This window comes from Idiotropiscis lumnitzeri, chromosome 5, assembly GCF_059441095.1.
Source record: "Idiotropiscis lumnitzeri isolate Australia: NSW breed Sydney's pygmy pipehorse chromosome 5, RoL_Ilum_1.0, whole genome shotgun sequence".
Lineage (NCBI taxonomy): Eukaryota > Metazoa > Chordata > Actinopteri > Syngnathiformes > Syngnathidae > Idiotropiscis > Idiotropiscis lumnitzeri.
The window spans coordinates 30,060,745-30,073,016 of NC_142395.1; the positions used below are offsets into that span (position 1 = coordinate 30,060,745).

At 45.5% G+C, this 12,272-nt stretch overlaps 1 protein-coding gene across 10 annotated transcripts in view; it reads left to right on the forward strand.

Annotated features, from left to right (window-relative positions):
* baz2ba (bromodomain adjacent to zinc finger domain, 2Ba) overlaps positions 1–12,272 on the forward strand; it is a 79,804-nt gene that overhangs the window by 52,668 nt on the left and 14,864 nt on the right. For 5 of the 10 annotated variants that reach the window (XM_088295631.1, XM_088295624.1, XM_088295630.1 and 2 more), the window contains 13 exons: positions 119–721; positions 1,426–2,182; positions 3,788–4,045; positions 4,393–4,453; positions 4,547–4,655; positions 5,201–5,302; positions 5,823–6,045; positions 6,227–6,319; positions 7,371–7,432; positions 8,365–8,430; positions 9,099–9,164; positions 9,608–9,652; positions 9,885–9,911. In XM_088295631.1, the coding sequence (XP_088151757.1) occupies positions 119–721; positions 1,426–2,182; positions 3,788–4,045; positions 4,393–4,453; positions 4,547–4,655; positions 5,201–5,302; positions 5,823–6,045; positions 6,227–6,319; positions 7,371–7,432; positions 8,365–8,430; positions 9,099–9,164; positions 9,608–9,652; positions 9,885–9,911 (2,472 nt within the window). The remainder of the gene's footprint in view (positions 1–118; positions 722–1,425; positions 2,183–3,787; positions 4,046–4,392; positions 4,454–4,546; positions 4,656–5,200; positions 5,303–5,822; positions 6,046–6,226; positions 6,320–7,370; positions 7,433–8,364; positions 8,431–9,098; positions 9,165–9,607; positions 9,653–9,884; positions 9,912–12,272) is intronic. The other 5 variants (XM_088295627.1, XM_088295632.1, XM_088295628.1 and 2 more) reach the window with 2 other exon arrangements.

Sequence of the window (12,272 nt, forward strand, 5' to 3'; positions counted from 1 at the left end):
TTGCGGGCTAGCCAATTATGAAATGAAGAGTAAACAAAGACAATTTCATCGCATATTTGCATGGCTGAGGAGGAATTTTTGCTCCTTTGTTTGTTTAAGATGTCTGTTGCCTCCCCAGGTTCTGATCCCAATCAGCGGAAAGACCGATTTTGAGGTCCACGCGGCCGAAGCCCAGGACAAGCACATCCAGACAGTCCCCTCCAACCCCCCGAGCCTCATTCCCATCGCCCGCTCGGTGTCCCCCCCTGTCCTGTCCCAAACGTCACCACTGGCGATCCACTCTTCCAGATCCAGACCAGAACCACACTTCAGTGTGATCCAGTCCACTGGTCTGGCCGCCAACTCCAAGTCCCTGGCACTCCTCAGCCAGCCCCGCCGGGAGTCGTCGCCGTCTTCCTCCCCCGTCGCCCTCACCCATTCTCCAAACGCGCTCGCCAAGCCGGCATCTCCCAAACGTCGCAAACTGCTGCCCTCGTCCTCGTCCCCCCCTCAGCACTTGCCCCTCTCCCTTTCCTCGTCCCCCAAGCCTGTTTCGGTGCCCTCGCCCCCATGCTCGGCCTTCCCGCCGTCGACCTCCCCGAAGGATTTGACTTTGACGAGCCCCCACAAGTCGTCGCTGAAGCCACCTCGCTACGCCGCAGCAGGCGGCGCCAAAGCCAGCAACAGGCGCAAACTGCTTGAGGACTCACTCGCGCAGATCAATGAGTTTCGACTGAAACAGGTAAGCCCCCGCCCCGCCAATAAATGCTTCCTCAAACCAATTTGGACTGAGTGAAGGGAGGGACTTTCAGGGATTTGAACGAAAAACGGAAAATTGTCTTTTAGTCGACTTGCACGGGAAGTCTTCTGAACCTTCTCGCGTACCGGCCATCATGGTACTTGTCGTTGATATTTAGTCGATTTTTCAATGCTGTTGCCGCAAAAATCTTTGGAAGGACAGCATCGCAATCCATTGGCTGAAGCCAACGAGATCATCTTATTTCCCGTTTTTTTTTTTCTCAGCTTTACAATCGTGGAAGCTTACGGCGGCCTAAAGTCCCCCGTGTGGTTCTGGGCACTTTTACTGTATTTCACGCTCTATGAAATGGATTACTTTCACTTCATATCACATGGAGTTGAAAGTGCAATGCTAAAACGTAACCTTTTCAAGGAAGCTCGGCGTCCGTGGACAAACTATCATAGAACCCGTCAGTTGCGAAGACAAGCAAAGGCATATTTTGCGAGACAACCTCTCTTGAGTATGATTGGGTTCGTATTTTTCCGTCTTATTCGGCGGTGATACAAACTGACAGCTTGAGCCGCTGCACTTTGTTCCATTTTCCCCATTTTTCTTCTGACCTTTGATTGTGACTCTCATTTTTGCCATTCACGCAAAAATTCCTGCCCCTTCTTGTTCTCTCTCCCCTCTTGTCCTCCTGTTCCCAGACTCTCATGTCCCAAGGGCAGACGTTCCCGGCTGAGCTAAGGAAGCAGGGCCCAAACAAGTCTCCCAAGGGGAAGTCTCTGTCTTCTTCTCCGTTGCCGCCCGCTTTGCCTCCTCCACCCCACAACAATCACTCCAACCTCTTCCTCTCGAGCGCCCTGCTCGGCCTTCCTGAACCCAACCACGCCAACGGAGTCATCCAAAGCACCTCTCAGGACGCACCTTTGGCCCTCATCACCAAACCTCGCAAAAACTCTGCCTCTCAAGGCAAGTCCCCTCAGTGTGACTCTGACGGCGGGTCGATGCCTGTCAATCTTAGCACAGGGGCGAGTAGGACCCAAACGAGCGGCCGGGCCGGGCTTCCGTCTCCGTCGCAGCCACCTACTACCTCACCTCATGGCGCCAGCTCAGGCTCCAGAAAAAGCAAGACCCCGAAGGGGAAGGGACCGACGCCAGGCCTGACACACGGACCGGGACAAACGGGGCCTCTAGCCAACTGGAAAGGCTTCTCTCAGAACCATTTGGTACAGTCTTTAGTCGATTTGTTTCGTGGAGGTGAGTCAGGGATGGGCATCCCGGGAGTGGGCATCCCCGGTGTCGGCATTCCCGGGGTGGGGATTCCCGGAAATTGTAACCCTGCGCCGGGGCTCCCCGCTCATAAGGAATCTGATGACTCAGGCGATGACGACGACGATGATGAGGATGATGACCTCGAAGAGGAGGAGGAAGAGGATGACGACTCTGACGACAGCTTGTCAGGTGGGTACCCCTTTTTTGTGCGTCACGAAACATCACTCAACATTTCCCCGAGACTTTTTTCCCCTTACCCTTTCAGCTTGTTTATTTAGTCGTTTTTGAATATTTAAGATGTGTTTGATTGGATAAAGTTTTTAGTTCTCACCAATTCTTGTCACTTGTACAGAATATCCATGATTTCTGGAACTACTCAAATTCCAATTTGTTTGCACAACACGCAGGTTTAAAACGCACACAATTGATTTTTTTTTTGTAATTGTTCAAAATGGCCTTTCTAGGCCAACAAACGGAGCTTTCACTTTATATTGTTTATTATTTAGCAAATTTTCTGTGTCTTTGAGCATCAAATCAAATGTTTAGGAGCAATTGTGTCTCCAGAATTCACCTAAAAAAAAATTATTGCGTTTTTTTACATCATGTAATTACATTTTTGCATTTTCAGTCCCAATCACCCTCACGTAACTGGCAAGCTGTGGTTGTCTGAATTATTTTTTTTTTCCCGTGGACTGAATGTTAATTCTCCGGATTGTGCACAGCCAGTCATCGCAAGGTGCCGCACACAATTCTGGGAGCTCTTGTGTGGTTTGCTTGTCACAAATCAAGCATGTTTGCCCCTTTGGATTGACAAGTATGACAGCGTGTCCCAATTCCTGCCAAAGTACTGTAACTTCACAGAGCCGTTGAGGACTCGTAAGGTTAATTTCTGGAGTTTTTGGGCGAAGCTTTACAACATCGCTCAGATGGTACTGTGATCGTTTTCCTAGCTGGAAGGTTAAAAGTTACATCGGGATCCCAGTGACCATGTGGAAGCCCCAATTCGATGGTACATCAATAAATGAATGCAAAAGTTTGAAAATTAGGGCCACATCTGATATAAAAATCATGCTCTTTGACCAACATGTATATTTTGTTTATCTCACCTCATTTAAAAAAGATTTTTTTTTTTTTTAAATCAAAGATAGCATATGTTCCAGACCTGCCTGCAATTTTTTTTCCGGGAATATATTTAAATACTAAAATGTTGAACCAAACCACAGAATTTGTCTCACATCTAATTCAAAAATTCTTTACAATTATATTGCATATGTGGAATACGATTTAAGCAACGAACTGCACCCGGTTTTCATTTTGTCAATTCTGACGACTGCAAATGACCTCACGGTTGCGCAGGGCTCAAATAACGACTCGCCTTTTTTCTGAAGCTGAGCCTTGAGCAACTGTGATTTCATTTTCAGTCCACAAGTGACAAAAGTGGCCGCCCCATGAGATAGCCAAAACCTGCTGAACTTCTATTCCACAAGGTCAATATGAATCCGAATGCCGTGTTCTGAGCAGTAGGCCGGCGGACAAAATATTCTTGTGAAGAAAATGTTGGCAGAAACACCAAGAGCATCAATAGGTAGAAATTTCAAACAAGTATACGACAAGACCCGAAAGCATGCTGGTGCTTTTTTGGGGACATTCTCGGCGCCGCCGCTTCTCACGCAGTCGTCGTCGTCGTCGTCGTCAGTGCCGCGCATCATTTCCGTTGCCTGCCTCTCTACTATACAAACTCATAAAAATGCTGAAATCAATTAGAAGTCTGTAAATGTGACGCGTTTCCTTTAGAGTCGGACAGCAACTCAGACAGCGACGTCTCCGGGAAGAAAGGCAAGGAGTCCGAGTCGCCGTCATCGGGCTCGTCAAAGAAGGAAACGACTCCCAAAGGCCCGGAACTACCGAACACCTCACCCAATCACACCGCCACCGGCTGCTCCCCTCTCAATCTGCAGGTCATCAAGACGCCCACCATTGTCAGCAGCTCCAGTGCCTTGGCCCATCACAACTCTCCTGGCTCCTCCTCCTACAGCCTCGCTTCTCCATTAGGTAAGACGGGAAATATGGAATGCAGACGCCTTGTTGGATGAAGATTGGTTTGCTGACGTGTCGCAAGCTGCAGATGTTCACTTTATCATCATTAACGGCGGGAAGAAAAGCTGCCGAATGCAAGTGTGGCTTGTGCTCCGGAACACAATTTGTTGAAGAGGAATCATCAACTTTACAAATTTCCAAAGAAGGCGGGAAGCGGAGAGCCAAGATCTTGCGGTGGCTTGCCGATGAGACGGGCATGGCACCAAGTCATGAATTTGCCAGCATTTGGAACTGTTTTTGAGTCGGGCCATGCCACGTTTGTCTTTTTCGGCTGTAAAAATGGCACCGTATGTCTTCCGCAGGTTTGGGGAAGAGAAAGCGGCTGATGGATGAGAAGGATTTGATGACACCTCTGGAGTTGGGGTATGACTCCATTCCGTCTCGTTCCCATTTCACATCCCTTCCGGTTTGTTTGAATGAATGCCGTTCAATTTTTATTTGATTTTTTTAAACAAGGTGGCGGCGGGAAACCAGAATCAAAAATGTGTCAGGGCGGCCTCAGGGGGAGGTCGCCTACTACGCGCCATGTGGCAAGAAAGTGAGACAATACCCAGATGTGATGAAGGTATCTATGCGCACTCAAACGAATCAACGCGCATCTGTAGTTTGGATATCATTTCCAGATTTGCCGTCTTCCTCCCAATCGGCCTCCCGCGACCCCCATCGTGTGAAATGTTCTTCTTGTGCCACTTAGCTTAGCTGTGCCTCCACAAAGCAATGAGGAATGCTTCGTGTTGGCAGTGGCGATGCGTAGCGATGGCCTCATTTGTACAGTGGGATGCAGTGATCATCAAACTGCCTTTACAGTAGCAAGCGCTAACTGCTCATCCATCCGTCTGCAGGCCGTAAAACAAAACAAAAAACTGTCTGGCCACAGATAAGTAAGAAAGAGCCTGAATTGTGCACCCCAAGGTCACGACTGTTTTTCTTTCCTTCAGAGCGTTTGCTCTTTTTTGTCCCATTTTTTTCCCCCCCTCTGGCTTTTATCGTGACGAGCGAGGCCTTCACAGATGTGCTGTAACTTTCGACGGACTCCCTCCCGTCTCTCGTCTAGTCAGCTGCTTTTTTCAATGTCGCTAATTTCGCCATTTATGATTTTCTCTTCTGTAGTATCTATCCAGAAATGGAATAAGTGGCATCACGCGTGATAATTTTAGCTTCAGTGCAAAGATCAGGGTTGGTGACTTCTATGACGCCAGAGAAGGACCCCAGGTGAACGCCTTTCATCTCTCTCGCTCTTTCGTATGGAAAGCCATTGGAGCATTTCTTGCTGTCGCCGACATCCAGCTTCGCTCAATGAACTTGCACGCTCGTCGTCTTCGCTCCTCAGGTCATTGTGCGCACTCGTCGGATGTCCAAATAGGACAAAGTCATTTTTCTGGTCCGCCCTCGTCATTCTACTCTTGCCCCCGAATTGTCTCGCTCGTGTCGATATTTGTGGCCTTTAAGCTGGACATCGTTGATGTGGAATAAATGCTCCGATGTGGCTTTCCGTACGCTCCCTCCTTGATCCCTGTTCAGGCTGAGCTTTACGCAGCAGTCAGGGACAGGAAACATGCCGAACCTTCGTGATGACCTTCCACACATGTGGCATTCATTTTGCATTTGGAACAAATAAGAATCAAGCTGCAGTCCAACATTTTGGACTTTTTCCTCAAGTGTTAAATGTTAACGACTTGTTCACCACTTCCCCCTCCCAAACTCTCTCTGCATGTATTTTCCGGCTGTGCAGGGTTTACAGTGGAACCTGTTAAAGGAAGAGGAAGTCATTCCTCACATTTTGGCAATGGAAGGCCGGCGGGGTCGCCCCCCCAATTCGGAACGTCAATTAGCGGGTGACGGTGCCAAAGCGAACCGGCGGAGGAAAGGTCGACCTCCGAATGTGGGCGACCCCTTGGTACCGGAAGGTCCCAGTCCCAGTGAGGTCAAACTCTTGCGCAAATTAGAAGCCCAAGGTCAGTGGAGAAAAGTATCCTTTTGGCTCACGTTTCGCAAAGAACATTTGAGCGTTTCTACTTCCGAACACGGCCCTTGATCCAGTTTTACCGAACCGAACGCGGCCTCGCGCATCTTTCATTGAGAAAAGGAAGGCTGAGAATTTCCTCACTGACAAATGTTCTCTTCTCCGCCGTTCAGAAATCGCCCGACAGGCAGCTCAGATGAAACTGATGCGAAAACTCGAAAAGCAGGCCCTGGCACGTGCCGCCAAAGAAGCGCGCAAACAACAAGGTGGGAACCTTTTTTTTTTTTTTTTTTTGTAAAAGCCGTCTGAGCTAAGATCCATGCGCTCGTGTGCTGTTTGTCCTCACTTGTAAGACACTCGGCGAACGTTTGCGGGAGTCCAACTAATGTCTTCCTCTCATCCTGTTTTGCATGTTACTATTGCGGTCAAAGTGGACGACGAGTATTCCCACGGAAGCACGGGATGTTAACTTGATTGCCACAAAGAGCTTGCTGGTGCTTTGTACGTTTTCAGCTGGATATCGGGTTATTGATTAAATGCGCCAAACTAATTTTGATCCCGTGCTCTCATGCTTTTAGTTTGAGTTTTGGAATTTTGGTCTGAATTCGTCTTTCACAGTTAAACCCAAATTTGAATAGACGACGACGTTCAGATTTGGAAACCAAACCCCACAAATGATAATATGCCTTTATTTGACTTTTTTAATTATTTTTTTTTTTTTCTTTTGCAAAGCCACTTATGGATAATAATAGTAATATTTAAGCATAAAGACTTTTGGTTTGGTTGAAGAGCTCCTACGTCGTGGTTCATTAACCATTCAAGAAACATTGCAGTGGTAATTAGCAACGCTCTTAATTTGGGGCACTCGCCTACCACTGCGCCGTCTGATAAATTTGCAAAGCACTCAAATCAGTGAAAGTTGACTGGAGAGTGATTTCTCCATGCACAGCAATGCATTTATTTTAGTCGTCAAATTCACCTTTTTGTGTTTCCACACATTTCCAAAGTAAACGACGCACCCGATTAGTCGTTGCATACTTTGGGTTCGCTTGCTCGAGGTCCATTTGCACGGTCATCGGAAGAATAATAATAATGCCGGTAACCACAATTGAACAGAAGGACGCCGTGAGTTTCGTTGCTTGCCAATCCCTAATTTCCGTTTCTCAACCGTGGTGGGAGCCTAGAGCATGAAAGATGCCAACCGAGCCTATCAGGAGCAATTAAGGCCTACGGAATCTGTCGCTGGAATTCATTTGAGAGTCCAGCTGTGTATGGCAATTTTGTAGTTAATCATCTCAACTCTCGTAACTCTTGCAGCGATCATGGCGGCAGAAGAGAGAAGGAAGCAAAAAGAGCAGATCAAGATTCTCAAGCAGCAGGTTTGTGAACTTCATGCGGTTGCCGACCGATGAGGAGCGGGGCGCTCTTCTGATAGCCTCGCTTTTCATTTTACACGCCGCTCGAAATCAACGCTTTTGCCCAAATGAACAAAGTAGCGATGTCAAATATTGTTATTCTGTTGAAGGCTACAGAGCGTCCAAAGACGGGTCTATGTGTTGTGTCCGCCACATTTGCACTGGTTTCCATGGCAACATGCACGGAAGGGTCATTGGAGAATCTTTGAAACAAGTCCAAGTCATGTCAGTGGCGTACAACTCGTTTTTTTTTTGATATGACAGCACTCCATAAAGTAATCACAATTCAATCAAATGTAGGGCAAGATGCAGATTTTTTATTTTTTTTGCCCAATTCAATGCAGATTCTGCTTCTCCTTCTGATGTTTGTTTGAGTTGATGTTTGGTGACCAAATAGTACAAACAGTACGTTGAGCCGTTGAAAACTCCTCAGTAAGCCGCAATAATATGAATTACTTTGAGGATAAGGAATATATGCCGCTTACGTGTTTTATTTATCTGTCTTTATTTATGTGCTGCTTCACCGTTTGTGTTCAAATATCCTTCCTCTAAGAGTGGCACAGATGCTGTTTATTACTAGCCCGCCGTTGTCACCTCGTTTTAAGCTATTTTTTTTAATGCACAACTCGTAGTTCCCCTTGTTTTCTTTTGTTAAAATGGGCACCGCTCGATGTCTTTTTTGGGGGGGATAATTCTTTCATGAGAATCTTAAACAGTGAAAGAGTAAGTCAACAAAAGTGGAAAAAAAAAAGAAGACTTAGTCTTTACTTTAAAACGTATTGGTCACCTGTAATGTTATGAAAACATCACACTCTCAGAATTTCATGTAGACTTGAAAATGAGCTCCATACAGGTTACAAAGAGAAACATTTTTTTTTTTTTTTCCCCCCCAACAGGAAAAGATCAAGCGCATTCAGCAGATTCGGATGGAGAAAGAACTCAGGGCACAGCAAATTTTGGAGGTACACAATCTGACCCAACAGCGCCTTATTAAGCAGAACCTTCCTGGATAGCTGCAGCTTCTCCGACTACTGTATAGTGTTTTTAATCTTCCTAAAGCTCATTACGGAATAGTGGCATGCTTTGGAGGCGTTGCGTCGTCTTAGGCATAATTCCATATGGAACTAATGCTAAATTGGTCTTGCTTGACGGCTGTTGAATATTAAAATGGCGCTTCGTGCCTCTTCGGACCTTATTTAAATTGGACGGAGAATTCTTTTTTTTTTTTCCCCATCAGACAACAGTAACAGTTGAGCGTAAGTGGGTCGAGTGGAGGGAAAAAAAAAAAGGTGCCACACACAAACACTCACACAGATGCTTACACGTTCGCAGATGCACAAATCCAGGCGCTCGCAATTAGAATGCCGCAGCTTCAAAGTGTTTTAGGACAAAATCAATTTTGAGTCGACACGGTTGACAAGACGCTCTTAACAGGAGGCTTCAACATTTTCACAATTACGTGTTAAAGAGATACATAATTCATTGACAGCGTTGTACAAATTTGACTGGCATTGAAATGTTTGCTGAAAGCGGGAAACGGCAAACAAAACGGCTGAAGTTGCAGCAGAAGCCCAGCTCATCCGAGACTGATTGACGTGCGTCTCTTCTTGACGGCAATTTTTATTTGCAGGCCAAGCGGAGAAAGAAGGAAGAAGCAGCTAATGCCAAAATATTGGAGGCTGAAAAGCGAATAAAGGTATGACTCACTCAAGTTGCACTCGTTTAACACCTAAACAATGTTTGTTCTTTTGAAGCCCGCTCTCTTCATTTGGGATCTTTTTTTGTGTGCGGGTGCGGGTGTGCAGAGACAATGAGTATTATTCTGGAGATTTGACAGAATATCAGAATAAATATCCAATTTCCAACCTGGGGATACATTTTTGTCCAGATGTCATCTTGTGCATTTTTCCCTCGCTAGTAATTTGGACCAGCAGGATACCAAAGTTAAAAGATGAATGAAATAATTGCTGGATACAAAGTTGCTGGGCGTTTTTTTTGTTTGTTTTTTCCCTCACTTTGAAGCCCGCAGGTGTTTTTTTTCAGTTGGCGTAGCTTCATAAAAAAAAGAAAAAATCAATCAAACGGATTGGCAGGAGCATCACCGTGTTTTAATCCCCCGAAATCTGTTTTGTCTCCAAGGAGAAGGAGCTGAGGAGGCAGCAGGCGGAGATCCTGAAGCACCAGGTAGGCTCGCAACGTAAACGCCAGTTACTGCTCAACAAACGAGCCTTTGCCTCTGTGCGTGTGCGTGTGCGTGTGTGTGTGTTTTTAGTCAATTGTGTGAAAGCAAACGTGCTTAATCAGCAAACATATCTTGGAATGAAAGTCATGATTAATTCTGAATCTGAAAAGATTATGCTTTCTGGTTCTGGATATTATTTCTGTTTCATAATATTTTGCCAACTCTCTCTGCCAGGAGTTGGAGAGGCATAGACTAGATATGGTATGGGTATGTTTATTTTTGTACATCTAACACCTGCATCGTGTAACTGGTTGTGTTATGGTTGTCATAGCAATGCATTAAGTGTAGCACTGGCTGCTGTCATACTACATTCTTCTGCATGGCTTTCCAGCAAAACAAACAAAAGACCCCAAAAAAAAAAAAAAGAGTCAGTATGCTGCCTCCATCTGCTCGTCCGGAGGGACAACTGACCATGTCACATTGGCCAGGCAGCTTCTGTCCCCCTCCCCCCACCCCTCCCTCTTCTACTCAGAATGCATTGCAAAGACTGCTCGCCAAAGCACACTCCCTGTATCTCAACGTGCACTCGAGGACTTTTCCATCCATCGCACACATCGTCTTAATTGTTGTATTGCAGTAGCGTGTGTTGCTCATGAGTCGGGTTGCAACTTGACGCCGTCGTTAACGCAAATCAACTGAGAACAGCAAACATATATTTCGGCAAATGCAAGTTCCGTGCTGACTTGATTGACGAGTTTCTCCGCATCGCTTGTGTGAAGTCGAACTTTTATGGCGCAGTTAAAGTGGAACCTCGAATCGTAAGAAAAGCAAAGCAGCATAGAAATGAAAGGAAATTCTATGAATGCCTTTCAGAGGCTGGCAAAAAAAAAAAAAATGAATGGACAATTACCAAAGTTTTCTCAAAGACTCTTGAAGAATGGGAAGGTGCCATTTTTGTATTCTCTCACATTTGTAGCCTTTTTGCAAATAAATGGCCAAGTTGAGTGCATTTCTTTTGAGGGTCAAAGAGGACTATCAATTCTGAAGGGATGTCTGCTTCCAAAATCAAGAAAATGTTCAAATTTCGGCCCAAGTATGATCAATTTCCGTGAGAATCGACTCCAAATGTTTGAGTGCGTCACAATTCTGAGTGTTGAACTTTTAACCTGCTCCAGCCTCTCTGATTCCCTATTCCTGCACAACATCTGAAGCGCGTTACTTGGAATATTTTGTCTACGTGGTGGACAGCGGAGATCACCCGTGTCACTGTCACCTGGTTTTGTGGATGAAACGGCAGCTAGCAAGATCATCGCCCGTGTTCGATTCCACCGCGGGGACAAATGGCTTCTGTCTCGTATTTTCTTTCAGCTTGATCATTTTGCTTGTCGCCCTTCTCACAAATGCACAACTGCCGCTGAATCTAAAAAGGTCTCGACAGCTCTTGAATCAATCCCATTGGGTCCAAATACAAGCTATCAGGGTGCAAATTACAATGCGCAATATTTCAAGAATTGGATCAGCAATTCAATTGAATTTTGATTGCACTTGTTGTGATACACAGTGAACAACTAATAGAGCGGGTATATGTGTCAAAGCCAAAGTCAGACATTTAGGGGGTGTCAAAAAAAAAAGGAGGGGGGGGGGGGGTTTGATTGAAAATCATTCAATTGAAGTGAATCGACATGAATCATTTCAAAGTGTCTCTCATAAACGGTACTAGCAAATTCATTCATAAAGACAAAAAAGAAAATGCACTGAACCGTAAAACAAAATTCAAATTGTATATTTACTCACCTAAAATGAGGTATTTCAAAGTTGCGATAACAATGAAGCGCTGTATTCCGGACATGGAAATCAGGATTCCATTCCAGTCAGTAAAAAAAAAACAAAAAAAAACAAGGGCTGCCAGGTTCCCATCCATTTTTGATGATCCATATCACAATGCTAAAACGCTCCCCACAATGGTTTTTATTTTTTGAGTCACTGTGCTGGGAATGTTCTTGGCATGCTGAACTGGCGGTAATTGTCTCCTTTGATGGATCAAAGTGTGAATGACAGCGACACTGTCGATGGGAAAACCCGAAGAGATGAAATCAAATGGTAGCCGGTCACCGGTGATTCTCGTGGCCCTTTGCGGGAGACTTTGAATGAATCATGCACCAGAGAACAAAATAGATGTCTCATCCTCCGCAGTCTCACACTGTGCTAATACTAAAGCTGCCAAATCCACTCGAGTGGAACTGCTCTGTTTGGAGCTCATCATTCCTTTTTGTCGTCCTCTCCGCTAAATATTATTAGCAAAGCGTCAAATAAATGTCACCGACGACTCATACGATATATTATCTTCTGGCAAGCGATATTTTGTGGCTTGTATTCTATCCGCTTTAGCTTCGATGCGCCGTCACTGATTGCAGCTGCTTCTTTTTTTTTTTTTTTGAGCCTGTCATCACATCTACTACGTATCGCATCTATGTGTTGCTTTTTGGTTGTCATCGTACGACTGTACTCTTCACGTTAATGCTTCCACCATACATGTGACAGTGTATACATGTGAAGCATCGTTTTGTCTTTGTTCCAAGTATGGTGCCTCTAATGAATTGCGATCATATTAATCCAACGTCA